Here is an 18964-nt window from a genome sequence, read left to right as displayed (position 1 = left end):
TTGAGTTTGTAACTTTGTATCAGATACTGTTCTCTCTTTCAATTCATATCACATATCTATAAAGTTCAGAGGTACTTATCTGCAGACAAGGAATGTGGACAGCAACCAGCTGACTACTTTCTTTTTAATATCATTTTGAGAAAAAGAACATAACAATGGAGGTGTTGCAAGCAAGAAACTAAACTGTCCATGAAAAATCTTTATAACCTATAAACTTGTTAACATAGAGCTTAAGCTTGTTTTGTTTCTTTGTCTTGGTGGTTCCAAGTTCCACATCTTTCTCCTTGTCAGCTACCTGAATCGTCACCGTCTTTTGGTACGCTAAACCTGAAATCAAAGAAAAAAGATCCAACCGTTTATCACATGTAAACCAACAAAATTCAAAACAAAAGATCCAAACTTTAGAGTGTGTACTACCTAAAGGCAGTAACTTGTGTCCTTAAACACCATTTTATCCAACAGATTAACAAGAATTTAGAGGAAAATAAAAGAGTTGTGTATTACCAGAGTACCTGTAACAGTTGAGTTTGCAGAGGTTGTTGCTCTCTTTGCTAAATTAAACATTAGCATTGCCTCTGCCGAACTGTTTCATCAAGAAATTGTTGTTTTTCTTCCCAGAAAAGTTGTCCTGGAACTGTTATTATTATCTTGCCAATATCACGTACGTATCTCATCAGACCCTAAGAGGAAACAATTTCAAACAATCTGAAACCAAGTCACTAGTTTATAAAACTTTAAATTTAAAAAAAGAGTAAATGTTAATTATCAAATACAATTAACAGATCTGAAAGTCAGTGAGATGAAACTGGGAATTAGGGTTCCAAAATTTCAACATGCAATCAATTAATCTATGATAACAACAATTCGAATAGCATATATTAAAGACTCACAGATTAGAGTAACTTGTAGTTGAAGCCGGATGTGATTGAGGTGAAAACGATTTCGGGTTTGTCGAGTAGGAAGAGATGAAGGTGAGTTATCGTGGAGGATGGTGGAGACAGTCAAGTCACGCTGGTGACGGAGACGAAGCCGGTTGTGAGGGAAAAGGGACCAACAGAGATGGAGGTGAAGGAGACGACGAGGAAAGCGTTTCGCCGTAGGTAGAGAAACCCGACATAGGTAAAGTGCTTGCTTTTTTTCTTTCTTATAGTATTAAATATTTTTTTTAATTAGGATATAATTATTAGTAAAGGCAAAATGGTAAGTTTGCATGCTTCAAGAGTTAATCTAGTAATTTCAAAATTATATGAGTTAGTCTAGTCATTTCATGATTAATTAGAGTCATTTTAAGTAATTTCTCAATTAAAAATGGTTAATAGGATATAGCTCGTGAAAGACTTAATCACATCTCTTAATCTCACCTATTAGACACCTATCATTAGAGGTGTCAAAATGGATAATCCAACTCAAACCAATCCATAACCATATGAACCATTTAGTTAATGGTTAATGGATAAACCTAATCCATTTAGTTAATGGTTTGGATCAACCCATAACTCATTTAAAATAATGGATTAATGGTTTTAATAAGTTGACTCACTATTATATAGTATCAATATTACAAATCAATTAAAATAAGGAGAAATTTATATAAATTTTTCAAATAAAAATATCATTAACACTGTCTAAAATAGTACTATGCAAATTTATAAGTAAATTGTTAAAATTAATAAAATTATAAAACATAAAATTAAAACATAGTATTTTCATTAAAAAGCAACATCATGTGAACATCTGTATGGAATTATTCTTGTCATTGTCTTTTGTCTTTAATAATAAACTTCCTGTAAAAACACAACAAACATGGAAACAATTCTATTAGACAAAAAAGAAACAAAGTCAACTTAATCATACATAAAACTCTTGTCCATTTCATTTCAGAAAGACTAATATAAGAAACATAAAGAATAACTAAACTTATCATGATATATCCAAAACAGAGAAAAGTCAAAACCATTCTAATACATTCACCCCCAATACTTAAACTTAAACATCTCATTCAAATCATTACCAAAAGTCAGCTTAGTCACACATACTCTGACAAAACAAGGAAAAAAGGTTCAGAAACAGAGAAACATCACATGACTAACCTTTGCCTTACTGATACGTATGTGTGATGTTGTTTCTTTGGCTACTTCCAGTTTCTTCTACTTCATTTGGCCTTGAGCGAATAATAACCATCTCACCTTCGCCTTTATCTACAATACATTTGTACTGTTAACATACATCTCAATTCACAGCAAACCAATGATGCTAATCAATAGACAATATACTTATACCTTCATCATCAAGCAGGTAGCCATGTATCCAAGAACGTGTACACAATAAAGCCTGAACATTACTAGGCAACAATCTATTTCGATACTTACTTATAACCTGAGAACCAATACTGAAAGAATACTCAGAAGCCACAGTAATTATAGGAATGCTAAGCACATCAATTGCCATATATGTCAAGGCGCCAAAATGATGTCTGTTTTCTTTCCAATACTGCAGAACATTCAAATTAGGATGACTCCTCATATCTAACTTTGGATCCTCCAAATACATATCCAAAGCTGACTTTCCTGCTTCCATATAGTCTGGAAGATCATCTAATTCAAACAGATCCTGTATCATTTAAAGAGAAGAGATCAAAGATCATTTGAAACTTAAACGAATGATTATATAATCAACAAACATAAGTTAAATAAATCAAACAGAACTTACATCTTGTACATCCAAGTTCCCTCTTCCTCTTTTAGAGACACGAGAGTCTACTCTTGTAGAGCTCACAATAGGAGTCAAATGATACTTTTTCCTATAGTCTTCAAAAAGCTTATCCATAAGATGTTTAATCTTTTCTTTCAAAGTGAAGGGATCAAGCTCATCATAACAACGCTTCAGGAGTCTAAATTTCATCCTAGGATCAAAGACTGCCCCCATTGCTAGAATAACGCTATACTGCTCCCAATATTTATCGAACTTTTTTTCTCATCTTAGATATCATCTCTCTAATGATTCTATCTTCATGGCTCCTGTTCACTTCCAACAAACACTGAATCTTCCAAATATGCCCAAAGTATAAGTTGGATGTATAATAACTTGTCCCAGACATTAGAGTGGTTATACAGTAAAAAGGCATCAAAATTTCGTGGATAATCTTTGCCCTCTTCCATTCTTGACTCGAGGGACAATGCCTATAGCTTTTATCAACCACTTTGAACCTATTTAAGGCACGCTCATACCTCAAAGCTTTCTCAGGCATTAAATAAGTTGAGTTCCATCTATGCTGAACATCCAAAGAGAAGATAGCTTCTTCATCACCTGCAATCTGAGAGTGCAATCCTTCTAGCTGTTGAAGCTTTGAAATACTTCACAGTATCTCGAATCTTAGACAATGCACCACTAATAACATCTAAACCATCTTGTACTATCAGGTTTAAGATGTGAGCACAACACCGCACGTGAAAAAAATTCTCCTTTACACAACAGATTATCATCCAAATTTAGCCTATCCTTCAAAATCTCTTGCTTAGAATCGTTAGCTGTGGCATTATCTAATGTCAAAGTGAACACTTTTTTCTCAATTCCCCACTCCTTCAAGCATTCATGAACTTTACTAGCTAAAACATCACCAGTGTGTGGAGGAAGCAAATCACAAAATGACAAAATTTTGTTATGCAATACCCACTTCTCGTCTACATAATGTGCAGTCAAGACTATATATCCATCTCCTGAGACTGAAGCAGTCCAACAGTCAGAGGTTAAACATATCCTACTAGGAATATTTTCTAACTCAGACTTTAACTTTTGCTTCTCTTTCTCCCAAGTTTTAACCACGTCAACTGCAGCAGTGTTCCTAGTGTAACACTTATAATCTGGGTTTAAATAACTTAGATAATCCCTAAGTTCCTCATATTCAACCGCAAGGAAAGGAAGGTTATGTCGGATAATGACTCGACTGAATTTTTCCCTAGCAACTTTATCATCAATCTTCCTCTCTTCTCTTTCACCATCTAATCCCTGTGAGCATTTCTCAGCGTGGCGTTTTAAGTTAGAAGTTCCATTAGTTCTAAACCACAAATAGTTTTTTGGGCACTTCTTACAATAAGCTCTCTCTTGAGCATTCTCATCTTTTCCTATTGTAAAGAAGTCCCATGCAGTTGATCTTTTAGTTCTTTATGAATGAGTGGAACTTACAAGAAGATATTGTGATGCACTTGTTGATGATTGTCCACCATTGGGTCCACCAACACCACTTGGAAGACACTCTTCATCATTGTTCATCATTTTTAGACACTGAAATAATGTAACAAAACAAAACAATAAGACAAAATCAAATATCTACATTATAAAAGACCACATGTACATGTTATGCTTCTTTTATTATATATATACAAGTGTTGAATCACAGAGTATGGGAGCTACAACTACAAGAGGAGAGACAGTGACGTTCTTCATATATATACAAGTATTGAAACTTGAGGTTTTGTTGAACCATTAAAACCATCAACAGAAGCTCAACGATACAAAAAAACCCACAACGAAAACAAAATACTCACAACGAATATAACGATCGAGAAGATGGAGATGAGATCGAGCCTCTTAGGTGATGAGATACGACATGTGACGAGATGAGATACGGTAGATGGAGATGAGATCGAGCCTCTTGGATAGGCTATCATGTAGTAACAAATATCTCAATTTTTTTAACATTCCATTAGAAAAAGGTTCCCTTGAAATTAAGGATTTTCTTATACTATTATTTTATTAATTAATTGTGTCCGTTCTGGTATTTAACTTTTGTTTCTAATACATACGATATTAATGAACATTATTTGTTTGTTTTCTCAAAAAAAAAAGAATTATTTGTTTGTATATGTTACCAATATTGACGTTAAAAGTTTTTGATTATATAACAAAAAATCAGAAGAAGTAATTTGGAACGTGAGTGCATAGCTGTCTGTGTCTTTTGACTTTATTGTGTATGTCCTTTGCTTATCAATATCTTTCTCGAAATTCCACTTTCAGTCTAATGGCCGATCTATAATTTTAAATTTCCAGTTCATATTTTTTACTTTCACACCCTTCGCTCAAAAACAGAGAGAGCCTGTAAACTTTTCTAAATCTCGATTTGTAGCAACTCTCTCCTTCTTATCTATCTTCTCTGTTTCTCTTCAAGCATCACCATCTCAGTCTGTGTACATAGAAATACATCAGTTTATAAGCTTTAAGAATCAATCCCCAGATTGGTCTGCCAGCAAGAACTTGTGTACCTTTAATGGCGTCACGTGCAGAGATGGCATGGTTTATTTGGTTGATCTCTACTCCAAGCCTCTCAACGTCAGATTTAATGATAGATAATCTGCAAAGAGAAAGTATGGAATGTTTTGTTGGGAGAGATGATTATCATGTCCTTTCTCAGTCTGTATTTATAGTCCTAAAGTTTCATATGTTACCATGAAAATGTGTATGAGAAATCAATGCGAGGGAGTGGAGAGACTGGTTTAATGATTATTATTGCGATCATTACAACTATTTAATGTAAAGGAAAGGCGTTACTCGCCGTCAATTGTCGAAAGAACAAAAAAAACTAAGCGCGGTGTGGCCTTTTCGACTTGAGCACAGAGGTAAAGAAAAAAGAAGGCTTAAAAATCTGTGGTTGGGCTTTGTCTAATAAATGTCCATGAGTGGCCCAACAGAAAGCCAAGATAGATAACTCGAGAAGACATGGCCTGCGTGAGACGAAGAACAAATTAAGGAGAAACAGCGGTGATTGCTTGGTGTCGAGGAATAGAGAAAACCCAAAACGAAGACGGGCCAGATGAGTTACACTTTGTAAAGGCCCATAAACACACAAATAGGAAAGAGCGATGAGAGCCCAAATAGAAAGGGTGAGGAGAGCTTTGAATTCACGTAGTAAAAAGGACACATGTCCAATTTTAAATATAGGAGTGATGAGGTGCCATCATGAGAAGTGACAAAATGCAACTTTATTGTAATAGATATCTTTTATAAATATTCATATTTTAAATCTAAGATATAGTGAAATCATAACAAATTTTTAATTGCAGGATTGAGTTATTAAATCAATTTTATTATTAAAATTGTGCTGATATATTGACATTAATCCGAAAAGGGCTGAGTTCGAATTAGTGACAAATAAATCAAGCAACAAATGTGAATGATTCTTCTTCTAAAGTTTCTGCAACACCTTTGGGTCCAACTGGTGACACCAATTGAGGAAAAAATTGCAGGGAATACTATGTTCCTCTCAGTTCCCGTCTTTTGTTACCAGTTAAAGGGAAATTTTATTACTTGTAGGAATTAGAAATTCCCCCACGTTCCTTTCTTATGAGGAATATAGTGTAAATATTTTCCATGTCAAATTAGATAAGGAATCAAAAGGAAAACTATAAAAATGGTAAAAACATATATATTAATATGTTAATGTACCAAATAAATTTATAGAAAACTGATATTTTAAACCAACTTGTCAATGTACGTAGGTTTGTCTTTTTCTATATAACATTAGTTCATCAAGCTTTTTCTTCATATAACCCTAATACATCTAGAAACAAGAGAAGCAGATAAACTATACTTTTAAGATTATTTATTATGTGTATAAGAAAAAACACACGCACTGATCAGTGTTGGTTAATAATAAAACTTGTTTCATGTGTTTATATTATAGCTATCATGTCAACTCCAAGAAATCAAAATGGAGCACGTCGTGGACGTAAGTCAAACAATGAGGCAATAACCACAATCGATGGTGAAACCAGTCGTGAAGGCCAGGTAATTATGTTATATAATTTTTTCTGCAGTAATCAGCTGTATAAATGAGATATTTTAAGTTAACAACTAGAAATATGTACTTTAGTATCTGTCGAAAGACAGAAACTGTCAAGTTGTGCTTGAACTTGTCATTGCGGAGTTAAGAGCAGGAGACTACCGTAGTAGAATGCCCGATGCTGCTGCTAAGAAAAGAATTGAGAACAAATACTTTGAGTTGGTGGGAGAAAAGATTTGTTGGGATCCAGAAATAACTAACAAAATTGGTTACATGCGTAAACTATGGAGTATCAATGGTCAACTGATAAAACGCACTGGAGTTGCAGTTGATCAATCTACTGGACAGATAGATATGATGCAAACTTGGTGGGCTGATCGGATTGCAGTAATTCTTTATGCATATACAATTAACTATGTTCTTATTAAAAATCTAGTAACCTACATTTTTATGGTTATCTCTGTAGGAATATGGAAACAAAGGAAAATTTGTTAGCGTGTTGCAAAAAAAACCGTTGCCGTTCAAAGATTTGCTAGATCAAATTTTTGGTGAACATGATGTTGAGCAAGATGAACGTTATTCTCCGCATATGCTTGGCCAACATATCCAGCAGATTCAGCTTTCTTTGCCTAGCAATGATGACACGGTATTTGACCAAATGCAAGAAGATCAAAGTGTTGAACAAATTGCAGATGTGACTAACGATCAAGGATCCCAACCGCCAACTCGAAGAACATCAGCCCGTCGCCCTCCAAGAAGAAGAAGTAGTTTTGAAACACAGGTTGAGAGTGGATTTCAACGTGTAATAGATACTCGGCAAGATATTTTGGAAGAACTACGGTCACGAAAAGTTCAAAAGCTATCATATGGTGATGCGACGGCTGTTCTAGAAAAACTACCAATTGAACAACTTGGAGTGTTTTTGTGGGCAGCAAATAAGCTGTTGAAGAATGAAGTAGATGTCCGTGAAGCATTTATAAAAATGGAGAGTCAAGATATTAAGATCAGATATTTGGAGAGTTTAGTTGGCATAGATAGATACGGAAATCCATGCACTCATGTTGATCTGCTAATGACAAGTCAGAACCTCTTTCAGAATGTTGGAATGACTGGAGCTAGTTCAATGGGAACCGAAACTGTTAGAACTGATTTCATGGGCTTACTTGGGATGCACTCTTCTGAGTTAGAAGAATCAACAAAAAATGCAGCACGTGTAGTCCATATACATGATGATGGAAGTGATGCTGAAAAGCTTGTTTAAGTTTTCTGAGATTTATATTTTGGTGTTTGATATTTATATGGATTTTATTTATTTTTATTTATAAAAGCATGAAGTTTTTCTAAGGATTATATCAATAATAAGTTTTATAAATATATATGCAGGATCTTCGTATTATATATTTACTTTCTCGTGGAACTGAAAATCTAGAAGAAGATGAGTTAGTGGAGCTTATGTTATTGGAAGAAGAAGAATTTATGCAAAGGTACATGCATCCTATATTAGAGTATTACAAAAACAACTTTTGCAAGAATCCAATGAACAACGTGGTTCCACGAAGTTGAGTTTTGGACCATAGCTGAAAGGCAACTTTTCTCTCTCCTGAAGTGCGACTCCAAAGGCGAAACTGAGATCTTGGAATTATGCGCTCCACCGGCGTCGTTCCCGGCGTCGGACCCCACCGCTGGCCATGACTAACAGGAAGAAGAAGAAACAGAAGCCCTCTGGTGGTAGCCCGTCTACCTCCTCTCGCTCCGAATCGTCTGAAACAAAATCCTATCCCCCGACGCTTGAAGTTGACGCTTCAACCGTTGCACGTTCATCTCCAATGAATGAATCTCAGCTACTTGGTGAAACTAACTCACTGACACCCCTCCGGGAATTGCAAGGTCGCGCAGCCGCCGTCGCAGATGAATCCGGAAACTCTAACCCCCAAATTTCAGCTACAGTCGAGATTGTACCTGAAGAAGTTGGACCTGAGGCTACTTCAACGCAGACCATGCCTGTGGTACCCTCTTCCGTCATTGCCCCGCCGACTGTTGAGAATCTCAACACTCAATCGCCCCAAGAAGGTGTCAAGACCCAAGCGGCACTATGGAAAGATAAAGTTAGTCCTAACTCCGGGAAGCTAGAGCCTGAAGGTACCCCGTTTATTCTAGACTCCGGAGAGGCTTGCGTAAAAATCCCCAACGCTGTCATTGAAAAGAACCGGAAAGCTTGGGATAGTTTCATCATAGGGAAATTCTATGAAGAAGCCCCGGCTAGAGGAGCTATACACGCCATTGTAAATGGCATGTGGAGTAAACAAAGGCGAGATATCTCTGTCTCCAAAATGGATGTAAAAGCATTCCTGTTCCGTGTTCCTTGCCCGAACGCCCGCCGTAGGATTCTCAGCCAATGCTTATGGCAGGTCGATGGACAAACCATGTTCGTTGCGAAGTGGTCCCCTGGTGTTAAGCCTGAAAAACCTGCTCTTTCTACTGTACCCGTGTGGCTTGATTTTGTGGTAGTTCCTCTGCAATTCTTCAATAAGGACGCTCTGAAGGAAATAGCTGGGCTGGTGGGTTATCCGATTCGCCTGCACCCTAGCACTGTAAACCTTACCAACATTGAAGTCGCAAAGGTCTACACTGTCATCGACCCCCGTAAGCCCCTACCGGAGGCCGTCAATGCTCAGTTTGATTCAGGCGAAGTGGTGAGAACACAGGTCTCAAGCCCATGGCTCCCATCTCTGTGCTCTCACTGCTCGAAAGTGGGACACACGATCTCCAAATGTCCTGCTGCTCCACCCAGGTGCGAGCACTGTAGGTCTGTTAAGCATTCATCGGAAGCTTGTACCAGACAAAATGTGCCTCAACGTGCAGGAAAAGCACCTATCGCAAGCCAGTATCCAATAGTTGGAACCTCAAAAACGCAGAACATGCACAATGCCCCAGCAAAAGTTCCAGCGCCTGATCTTAGAGGAAAGCAGAAAAGTAAAAAGCAATGGGTACGTCCTGAATCCATCAAGCGTCCTCTTATCATTGAAGAAGCCCCCTTGAAGCAGTCCGGCCCTTCAAAGGAACTCGCTGCCCCTACTCATGATCTCGAAGAAGGAGAAATATTTGTTGACTTTCGCAACCTAGAACTATCTTCCGCTTCTCCTAAGTCCTCTACTTCTTTAGATGAAGACGATCCAGGCTCAGAGGGGTTCTCTAATGAGGAAGATGATCCTCATGATCTAGCTGATCAGTACATCAAAGTGATCTCGCGGAGATCGCAGAAGAAAGCAAGAGCTATCGCTAGGGCCAGAGGCCCTTTAATCCTCTGATTTTTTTCCCTCTTTATGGATATTTTTTGTTGGAACATTAGGGGTTTCAATGATAAAGTTAAGCGCAGCGGATTTAGGAAATGGTTTCGTTCTAATAAGCCAATTTTCGGAGGTCTGTTGGAGACTCATGTCAGTAGCGCTAATGCTGGCTCGATCATCAACAGAGTTTTTCCTGGCTGGCATTACGAATGTAATTACGAATTCTCGGATTTAGGTAAAGTTTGGCTTCTGTGGCATCCGTCAGTTTCTGTATCGGTGCTCCAGAAATCTCTTCAGTGCATCACCTGCTCGGTAAGGTTGCCTTTTATCTCCACTGAACTTGCTGTTACTCTAGTCTACGGCTCAAACCACAGGAAGGAGAGACGGGAGTTATGGTCTGAAATCTCCTTCCTCTCCCCTCCTCCCCTATCAGCCATCTACCTTGGACTGTCTTGGGCGACTTTAATCAGATTCTAGCGGCTTCGGAACATTCTTCTCCTGATGCCCCTTCTTCTTCCCGAGGGATGAGGGATTTTTATAACTGCACACTTTCTGCTAACCTTTCAGATCTCCCGTACTGTGGAAACTCGTTCACTTGGTCTAACAATCAAGGTGCTTCGGTGATCTCAAAGAAGCTAGACAGGATTCTCGTAAATGACATATGGCTGCAGCGGTTCCCGAACTCACTTGGTGTCTTGGGTGACCCGGGAATCTCTGACCATAGCCCGTGTTGTGTTTACCTTGATACCTCCTTGCCTAAGAAGAAGCTACCCTTCAAGTTCTTCACCCTCTTGAATGATAATCCAGAGTTTGAAATCCTAATATCTGAATGCTGAAATTCTCTTGAGTTTGAAGGGACTATGATGTTCAAAGTTTCTAGGAAGCTTAAGGAGCTAAAGAGTATTATTAGGTCCTTTAGTAGAGATAACTATTCAGGGATTGAAAAGAGAGTCCTAGAAGCTTTCGATCAACTCACTCAGTGTCAGCGAATTCTCCTATCTTCTCCTACTCCTCAGGCGGGCATGGATGAGAGACTTGCTTTTGGAAAATGGTCAGAGCTTGCTAAGGCTGAGGAGTCATTTTTCTTCCAGCGATCTCGTGTCAACTGGATCGATAAAGGCGACTCCAATACTACTTTTTACCATCGGACAGTACGGACTAGATCATCTCAAAATCAGATTATCTTTCTCAAAGATGAACATGGTAATGTCTTAAGCGAAAAAGATGATATCATGAGGCATGTTGTCTCTTACTATGAAAGCTTGCTCGGAGGCACACCGTCGATGACACTTTCTACCTCAGCTGACCTTTCTAGCCTGCTCCAGTATCGATGCTCGGAAGATGTAGTGGCTGCTCTTCAAGCGCCCATCACAGCAACTGATATTCAGGCGACTTTCTTCTCGCTTCCGAAGAATAAAGCGCCTGGACCTGATGGTTATCCTGCGGAATTCTTCACTGCTCACTGGAAAACAGTTGGTAATGATATGATAAATGCGGTTCAGGAGTTCTTCACTTCTGGTAGACTTCTACAGCAATGGAACGCCACCATATTAACCCTCATCCCGAAGAAGCAGAATGCAGTTTTAATCTATGAGTTCAGACCCATCTCTTGCTGTAATACAACTTACAAGGTTATCTCCAGGCTGCTCTCCAACAGGCTAAAGAAAGTGCTGCCTTCTGTAATCTCAAACACTCAGTCATCTTTTATTCCCAGAAGGCTACTAGTGGAGAATGTCCTCATGGCTACAGAGCTGGTCAATGGGTACAATTGGAAAAAGATCTCGAAGCGATCCTTACTCAAAGTCGACCTGAAGAAAGCGTTTGATTCTCTCAATTGGAGCTTCCTTCTACTCATCCTACGAGTCTTGGGGTTTCCAGAATCTTTTGTCAGTTTGATCGCAGAATGTATTACAACCACTCGCTTTTCGGTCTCAGTTAATGGTGAGCTCGGAGGATATTTTAGGGGAGCACAAGGATTAAGGCAGGGAGACCCTCTGTCCCCCTACTTATTTGTCCTTGCCATGGAAGTCTTTGCTCAAATGCTGAACAGAAAGTATGCAGAGGGAAGCATCGGGTATCACCCAATAGCGTCGAACCCCTCAGTAACTCATCTGGCATTTGCAGACGATATTATGGTATTTTTCGACGGTCAATACGGGTCTCTCCAACAAATAACTCTTACCTTAGAAAGCTTCTCCACATGGTCTGGCCTGTCAATGAATCGAAACAAGACGGAGCTATATGTCGCAGGAATGAGCCAGATAGAATCATCGGAACTAACAAGCCGTGGCTTCTCCCTTGGCTCTCTCCCTGTTCGCTACTTAGGATTACCTCTTATGCACCGCAAGTTGCGTATCTGCAACTATAGGCCACTCCTGGATCAACTAAAAAGGTGATTCTCATCTTGGTCCACAAGGGCTCTCTCTTTTGCAGGACGTAAGTTATTACTTTCCTCTGTGACCTTTGGTACTCTTAACTTCTGGTTCTCATCTTTTGTGCTACCAAAAGGGTGTATCAGGGAAATTGAGTCCTTGTGCTCAAGATTTCTTTGGAATGGTAATATTACAAACAGAGCAGCTGCAAAGGTTTCATGGGAAACAGTTTGCCTCCCTCGTTCTGGAGGTGGTCTAGGCCTCCGAGACCTTCATACTTGGAACAAGACCCTTGCGCTCAAATTAGTCTGGTTACTTCATGCTGAAACTGAATCTCTTTGGGCCGCATGGACAAAGACGCACAGACTAAAGGGCGCCGGCCTATGGAGTATGGACGCAAAAAAGCAGTCCTCTTGGGTTTGGTCTTCCATCCTGAAGCTTAGACCCATGGCTGAGCAATTTCTTCGCTGTCAGATCGGTAATGGCGCCTCAGCAAGCTTTTGGTATGACTACTGGTTGCCTATAGGCCCCCTCATTAAGTACTTTGGTGATGCTGGACCAAGACACATAGGAGTTCCTCTCAACGCCAAAGTAAGTGAATGTTGTACCCCAAATGGTTGGTCTCTGAGGCCAGCGAGATCTCACAAAGCTGAACACCTCCAGATCCTCCTCTGTTCAGTTCCTCTGCCCTCTTCATCCATTACCCCTGATGTCTACAACTGGTCTGTAAATGGTCAGTCCCTAGACTCTTTTTCAACTAGTAAAACCTGGGACTGTGTGAGATGTCGGGGCACTACAGTAGATTGGGAATCTACTATCTGGTTCAGTGGACACATTCCTAAACATGCCTTCAATATGTGGGTGGCGAACCTTGATAGATTACCAACTCGATGTCGATTGGCTGCTTGGGATATAACCATTGTCAAGACTTGTTTGCTTTGTAATCTCTATGATGAAAACAGGGACCACCTCTTTCTTCGGTGCTCCTTCAGTGAGCAGTTATAGAACATCATCATTAGGCGCCTCGGATATAGACCGTTCTACTTCCATACCTAGTCCGCTCTTATTGCTTGGCTTGACACTAGAGACACAACAAGCCCTCTCACACTTAGACGCCTTGCAGCTCAGGCAACCATATACAGTATTTGGATCGAGCGCAACAACCGTCTTCATCAACGTATCTCTTCTACACCGGCCAGACTCTGCAAGGATATTGACAGACTCCTCAGGAATACAATCCTAGCAAGGAAGAATCGTAGCTACTTCGGTGGGCTCATGCAAGTATGGTTCAAACATACTGTCTAGTGTGATGTGGATCTTCTATCTCATCATATAAGCCTTTTGTTGTTTTTTATCTTTTTTTGGCATCAATCGGCTTTACCGCTCAATTTTTTGTAAATTTACAACTCTGTTTCATTTTAATGATAATTAACATACTTATCAAAAAAAAATGAACAACGTGTGGGGAAATAGTTGGAAAATAATACGGGAACAAATCTACAGCAATGAAATCTCGTGCCGTACTCTTATTCGTATGAGCTCAGAAGCGTTTATCCGTTTATGTGAAGTCCTTGAGAAAAAGTATGGGTTACAAGAGTCGCTTAATATTAAAGTCGATGAGAGTGTTGCAATTTTTCTTGTTCTCTGTGGTCAAAATGACACTCAACATGACATCGGTTTAAGATTCGGTCATGCCCAGGAGACTATAGGTAGAAAGTTTCATCATGTTCTGGGGGCAATGGTAAAATTGGCAGTTGACTACTTACGACCAAGAACGGCTTCTGAGTTTGAAGCAATATCTAATAGTTTACAAGGAGATAAACGATATTGGCCATATTTTAATGGATCTATCGGGGCTCTTGATGGTGACTCCAGGTCGTGATGCATTACGATTTGTGAACCGGAAAGGAACGACAAGTCTAAATGTTCTAGGAGTATGTGATCACGATATGCTTTTTACATATTGTTTCGTTGGAATGGCAGGATCAACACATGACTCTAGAGTGCTAGATACCGCTATGCGCGATGATCCGTTGCTTCCTAGACCTCCTGGAGAAAAATATTATCTCGTAGATTCTGGTTATGCAAATAGACGTGGTTATTTAGCTCCATATCGAAAAGAAAGAAAAGAAGGTACTCGATATCATCTTCAAGACTTTATAAATTGCGAGCCTCCAAGAAATAGTAAGGAAATGTTCAATAGATGGCATGCAACTGAACGTACGTTTGGTGTATGGAAGAAAAAGTGGAGGGTTTTAAATGAATTTCCAAGGTACGACATCTCCACACAGAGGAACGTTATATTTTCAACAATGGGGCTTCATAATTTTATTAGGTGGAACAAAATTAAAGATGTTGATTTTGAGGAAGCGACTATGGAGAACAGTGGTGTGCATATGCATCAAAGTGAGAACGATTCAGATGATGAAAATGATGTACGAGGAAATGAAGAAACATCAACGGCAGTTTATATGAAGATTGTTCGAGATCAGATTGCTACACAACTGTGGTCAGATAAAAGACTTGGCTCCCGTCGAGTATAGGTCAGTGTGTGTTTTTCTCTTTATTTTATATACAAATTCTTGGATATATCATCTCTTAAAAAGCACAAATATATACTTTCAGTAACACAAGTTTTTGTTTTGTAGTTATGAGCTACATGCATTGTGGCAATTGAAATGGACGTGGCAACATGAAGCGTAGACCAAAAATCTTGTTTACATTATTTATTATTTTTTAGAGTTAATTATCTAATTATTTATTGTTTGAAATTTTGTTCCTTGTTTTGGTTACATTCCTTCTCTACAATTTTTCTTTCTAATTAATTCCATATCATTCCTTTAGATTCTTTTCCCTATGATTCCTTTCATTTTTAAAGTGGTCACCAGTTAGACGTTTTAGCAGGGAAGACGATTAGACGAATACAAACGTAAATAGGAAGATAGTTCATATTGAGAGCCTCATTCTATCGTAGGATGCTTTGATTCTCTAGGAAAAACTTCATGTTTCTCATTTCTATCATATTCTCTGCACTCAGTATTCTAACCTTCCTACATGAACCTACATGAAAAAATGGAAAAAATATATATATATACAGTAATGTTATGGAACAGTCAATGCGTCAAAAAGCTTGTTATTCAGTTTATGGAAGTTGAAACAGAACCTGGTGAGATTGAGGACTAATGATGAGTTTGTATCTTAGATTTACGTTTTTTGTGGCACGTAGCTATGTTATGATAGTTGTTTTTTTTATTAATTCATTGTTTTTTTTTGTCAATATTTCATATTCATTCACTGTTTTTCGTCCAACAAATTTGAAATGGTTAGTAATCCAAATTTGTTTTGTTTTTATGATTTGAAATTATATATAATTGTCAGGAAATGAATTTAAAATTAATTAGTTTTTAGTTATGATTTAAACATCTTTTTTAGGTTTGTGTGTAACATAATTGTCAAATTGTCTACTGACTTAAACTTTGTATAGACTATAGTTTTAGAATCTTTTGAGTTTCCATTTATTTTCTTTGCCGGTAAGAACCCACATATAAACCAGATTTTTATTTAGTTTATCTTAAATTATCTTTGTATATCGAAATTTTTTGGTTTAATTGTTGCATAGAAAATCAAATCTGAGTAGAATTAAGAAAAAAGGAAAATTGTTACCAAAGATGTTATTTCCCATACCAAAGTGATAGATGATAAATCAAGTCAAAGAATGACCAAAACAACAAACTACTATTGTTTTCATCATCATCCTCGTCCTCCTCAGGTTAGCAACAGCCCTTGGAGTAAGTTTGACAATCACTCAGTCGAGGACGTATGAGTGATTGTCAAACTTACTGCCCAGCCGAGCCGGTGACTGGAACACAACAAAGAGTACCACCAAATGAGTTTCCGAAGTTATAGTATCACAATCCTCAGTCTTAATGGTCGGCTTTGTCTTTTTGGATCCCTTCTTTGCCTTATTTTATAGAACATAACCATCTGAGTCAAACATTTTCGAGGATACCACTCAATCTCCATCAAGAACAACAGTTTTAAGGGTCAATAAGACTTGTTGTAATACGGAACAAAACCTGCAAGTACATGCATGATAAGAGCCAATAAGATCATACATATGGTCTTCTCCAGGATAGGCTCATCGTGATCAGTCATTTGATAATATGTAGAATCATGTGGAAAACATCAAGAAATGGAATTGCTTTTCCAGTAACAAAAAGGTAACCTAATTACAAAACTTACTCAGGGGTAATTCTCCAGTGCAATATGCAAGAAATCCGGTACCCCTTCCAGATATTCGTATCAGTTGAAGTTGAAACATAATTTCACCTGCATTGAAAACAAAAAAGATAATCAGGTTGTAGTTTCTAACACACCTTCAGCAGTTTTATCTTCGCCTTGTTCTGTTTTTACTTCTTCTGGTGCACTTTCAACTTCAACCACACCATTCATAATCTCACAAAGCTGTTTAATGTGAACAATGCGGTAGAAAAGCAGAAAACCATCAACGTCAGTTATAATTTTACGAGAGAGAGAGGACATATCAAGTTGTATCCTACTACTACGTTGAGAAGAAAGAGAACTATTAATATCAGTTATAAGCATGAGGGATAAGAAAAGAAGAAGAGAATTGGAACCAGAACATAATCACGAACCAAGGAGGAGGATAAGTGGAGCTGTGGACGTAGAGGAGTGTATTCTTGTCCTTCACGTCCCTCAATCTCAATTTTTTTTATTAACTCCAATTGATATATTAAGTAAGAAGCAACAAATAGAAGATCATTTCCATACCTTTATATACAAAGGTTGATACAACTTCTGATAATAAGCTTCTACCGCTGCCTCTCCTTGATTCCATTTCATCATGGTGGTCCTGCAATGCAAAATTTAAAAGGAATAAGTAAAAGACTATGTACATATTCATCTAACTGGAAGATTGTCTGTCTCCCCTGGATCTCTCTTAGAATCTCTACACGGTTCATGATTGTCGGATTCAAGTTTTCTCAAGGACATCTGAGTGTTGTGAAGCAAAATTCTGCAATTTGTTCTCCACAAACCAGCACAATCAGCAAAGCACATAAAGCATAACAATCAAATAAAGATCCAGAAGCCACAGTCCTTTGCGGTTGTCTGTTGTGTGTGAATCGACTTTAGAGACCACAAACTTTATAAATCTTAAAACGAGAGGAAAATACTAAAGGAGTACTTGTTCACTAATGATTAGACGCTCAAGTTTGATGAACATCCCAGCTTCAGCTGGATTACAGGCTTCTAACATAAGGATGATGGCCTCACAGTCTGGTGACGATATATTCCTCCAATGTGATTATCAGAAACTAATTGTGCAGAAAACCAGAGAGGGAACCTTGCTGAGAAGATTTGACGATTTCATCAATTGATTGGCGTTTGATTTTAACTTACTGGAAGGTTTGAGGATGGGTCTCTTCAACTGAAAGGACTTGTAAGAGTCGGTCATTATATGTTATAAAGCTCAAAAATGTATTAGATGAGAATTCAATTGCAAGGGAGATGAAAATATATAATGGAACGGTTGATGTTCAGTTTTCCCTAGCCAGGTCTTTGGAAATTGGAGGAAGAAGGAGGCTCTTAGATTGTTGGCCAATTTTTTTTTTTTATTTGCCGAAAATATTACGTGGATGTTCAGTTAGATGACATGCCTAAAAATGCTGAGATGGCACGTTCTAATAGGTTTGAATTAATTTGCAAACGTAGACCGTTTATCCGAGACTCTTATTCCATTTATATTACTTATTTCACATATATAGATAAATAGATAGATAGATATACACATATATTGAAAAAAAATAGATAGATAAATATTTTTACTGAGCAACCGCCCTGACCAATTAGGAATGAACATTTAAGATTGTTAGATAGTTATTACAACATTGGCTATGTCATCTCAAGTAACATAGGCTTTACGCTTTGGCCATCATTTAATTTTTTACTAGATCATTCTCTTCTTTCTTATTTGCGTTTGTGTCCGTCTCATCCCAGACTACCTCCAGTTACTATTTTCAGTCAGAAAAGGATCGTATAGTAAGAGACATTGACTTCTCAACCTAGAACTAGGACTGTTCAATCTGGTTTAACCAAACCAATTAAAAACCGAACCAAACCGAAATAGAAAGGTGGTTTGAATTTGGTAATGCCGAATATTCGGAATTTGGTAATACCGAATATACCAAATAGATGTTGTTTTTAAAAATATACTTTGGTATATAAACCTATCAAACCGAATAAACCAATCAATTAAAATATAGTAGCATAATTATATGTAGATCATATAATATAATTAACAATATATACATAAAATTTATTTTATAGATATGATCTTCATACTTAAAATTTTGATTTTAGTAATTTAATATTTTATTTTAAATTAAAATTAATTTATTTTAATTTTTTATCAAATTAAACATTAAATAATTTTTTACTTTTGTTGACAAATTATGTATGCTAATATTTAGTTATTTAATAATATTATGGATTACTAATTTTTCTCATTT

General features: G+C 37.7%; 1 protein-coding gene and 2 long non-coding RNA genes across 6 annotated transcripts; 1 reads left to right on the top strand and 2 right to left on the bottom strand.

Annotated features, from left to right (window-relative positions):
* Nucleotides 1–95: 95 nt before the first annotated feature.
* Nucleotides 96–1137, bottom strand: LOC106351008. 3 transcript variants are annotated; one of them, XR_001271183.3, is made up of 3 exons: nucleotides 891–1137; nucleotides 513–705; nucleotides 96–327 (listed from the first exon to the last, which is right to left on the bottom strand). It is a non-coding gene; the product is annotated as an uncharacterized LOC106351008 (long non-coding RNA). The 3 variants fall into 3 exon arrangements; XR_002661716.2 differs by having other exon boundaries at nucleotides 505–680; nucleotides 891–1136; XR_001271182.3 differs by having other exon boundaries at nucleotides 513–680; nucleotides 891–1133.
* Nucleotides 1138–13968: 12831 nt separating this feature from the next.
* LOC106349585 lies at nucleotides 13969–14977 on the top strand. Its single transcript, XM_048748935.1, has 3 exons — nucleotides 13969–14299; nucleotides 14418–14567; nucleotides 14787–14977. The coding sequence occupies exons 1-3, from the start codon at nucleotides 13969–13971 to the stop codon at nucleotides 14975–14977; spliced, it is 672 nt and encodes a 223-aa protein (XP_048604892.1).
* A 1073-nt stretch (nucleotides 14978–16050) lies between these two features.
* Nucleotides 16051–18395, bottom strand: LOC106345842. Of its 2 annotated transcripts, XR_007319252.1 has the most exons (3): nucleotides 17856–18109; nucleotides 16677–17770; nucleotides 16051–16510 (listed from the first exon to the last, which is right to left on the bottom strand). It is a non-coding gene; the product is annotated as an uncharacterized LOC106345842 (long non-coding RNA). The 2 variants fall into 2 exon arrangements; XR_001270392.3 differs by having other exon boundaries at nucleotides 16677–18395.
* Between the last annotated feature and the right edge of the window lie 569 nt (nucleotides 18396–18964).

This window comes from Brassica napus, chromosome C2 (assembly GCF_020379485.1).
Source record: "Brassica napus cultivar Da-Ae chromosome C2, Da-Ae, whole genome shotgun sequence".
NCBI lineage: Eukaryota > Viridiplantae > Streptophyta > Magnoliopsida > Brassicales > Brassicaceae > Brassica > Brassica napus.
This window is presented reverse-complemented; position numbering and strand designations above follow the sequence as displayed.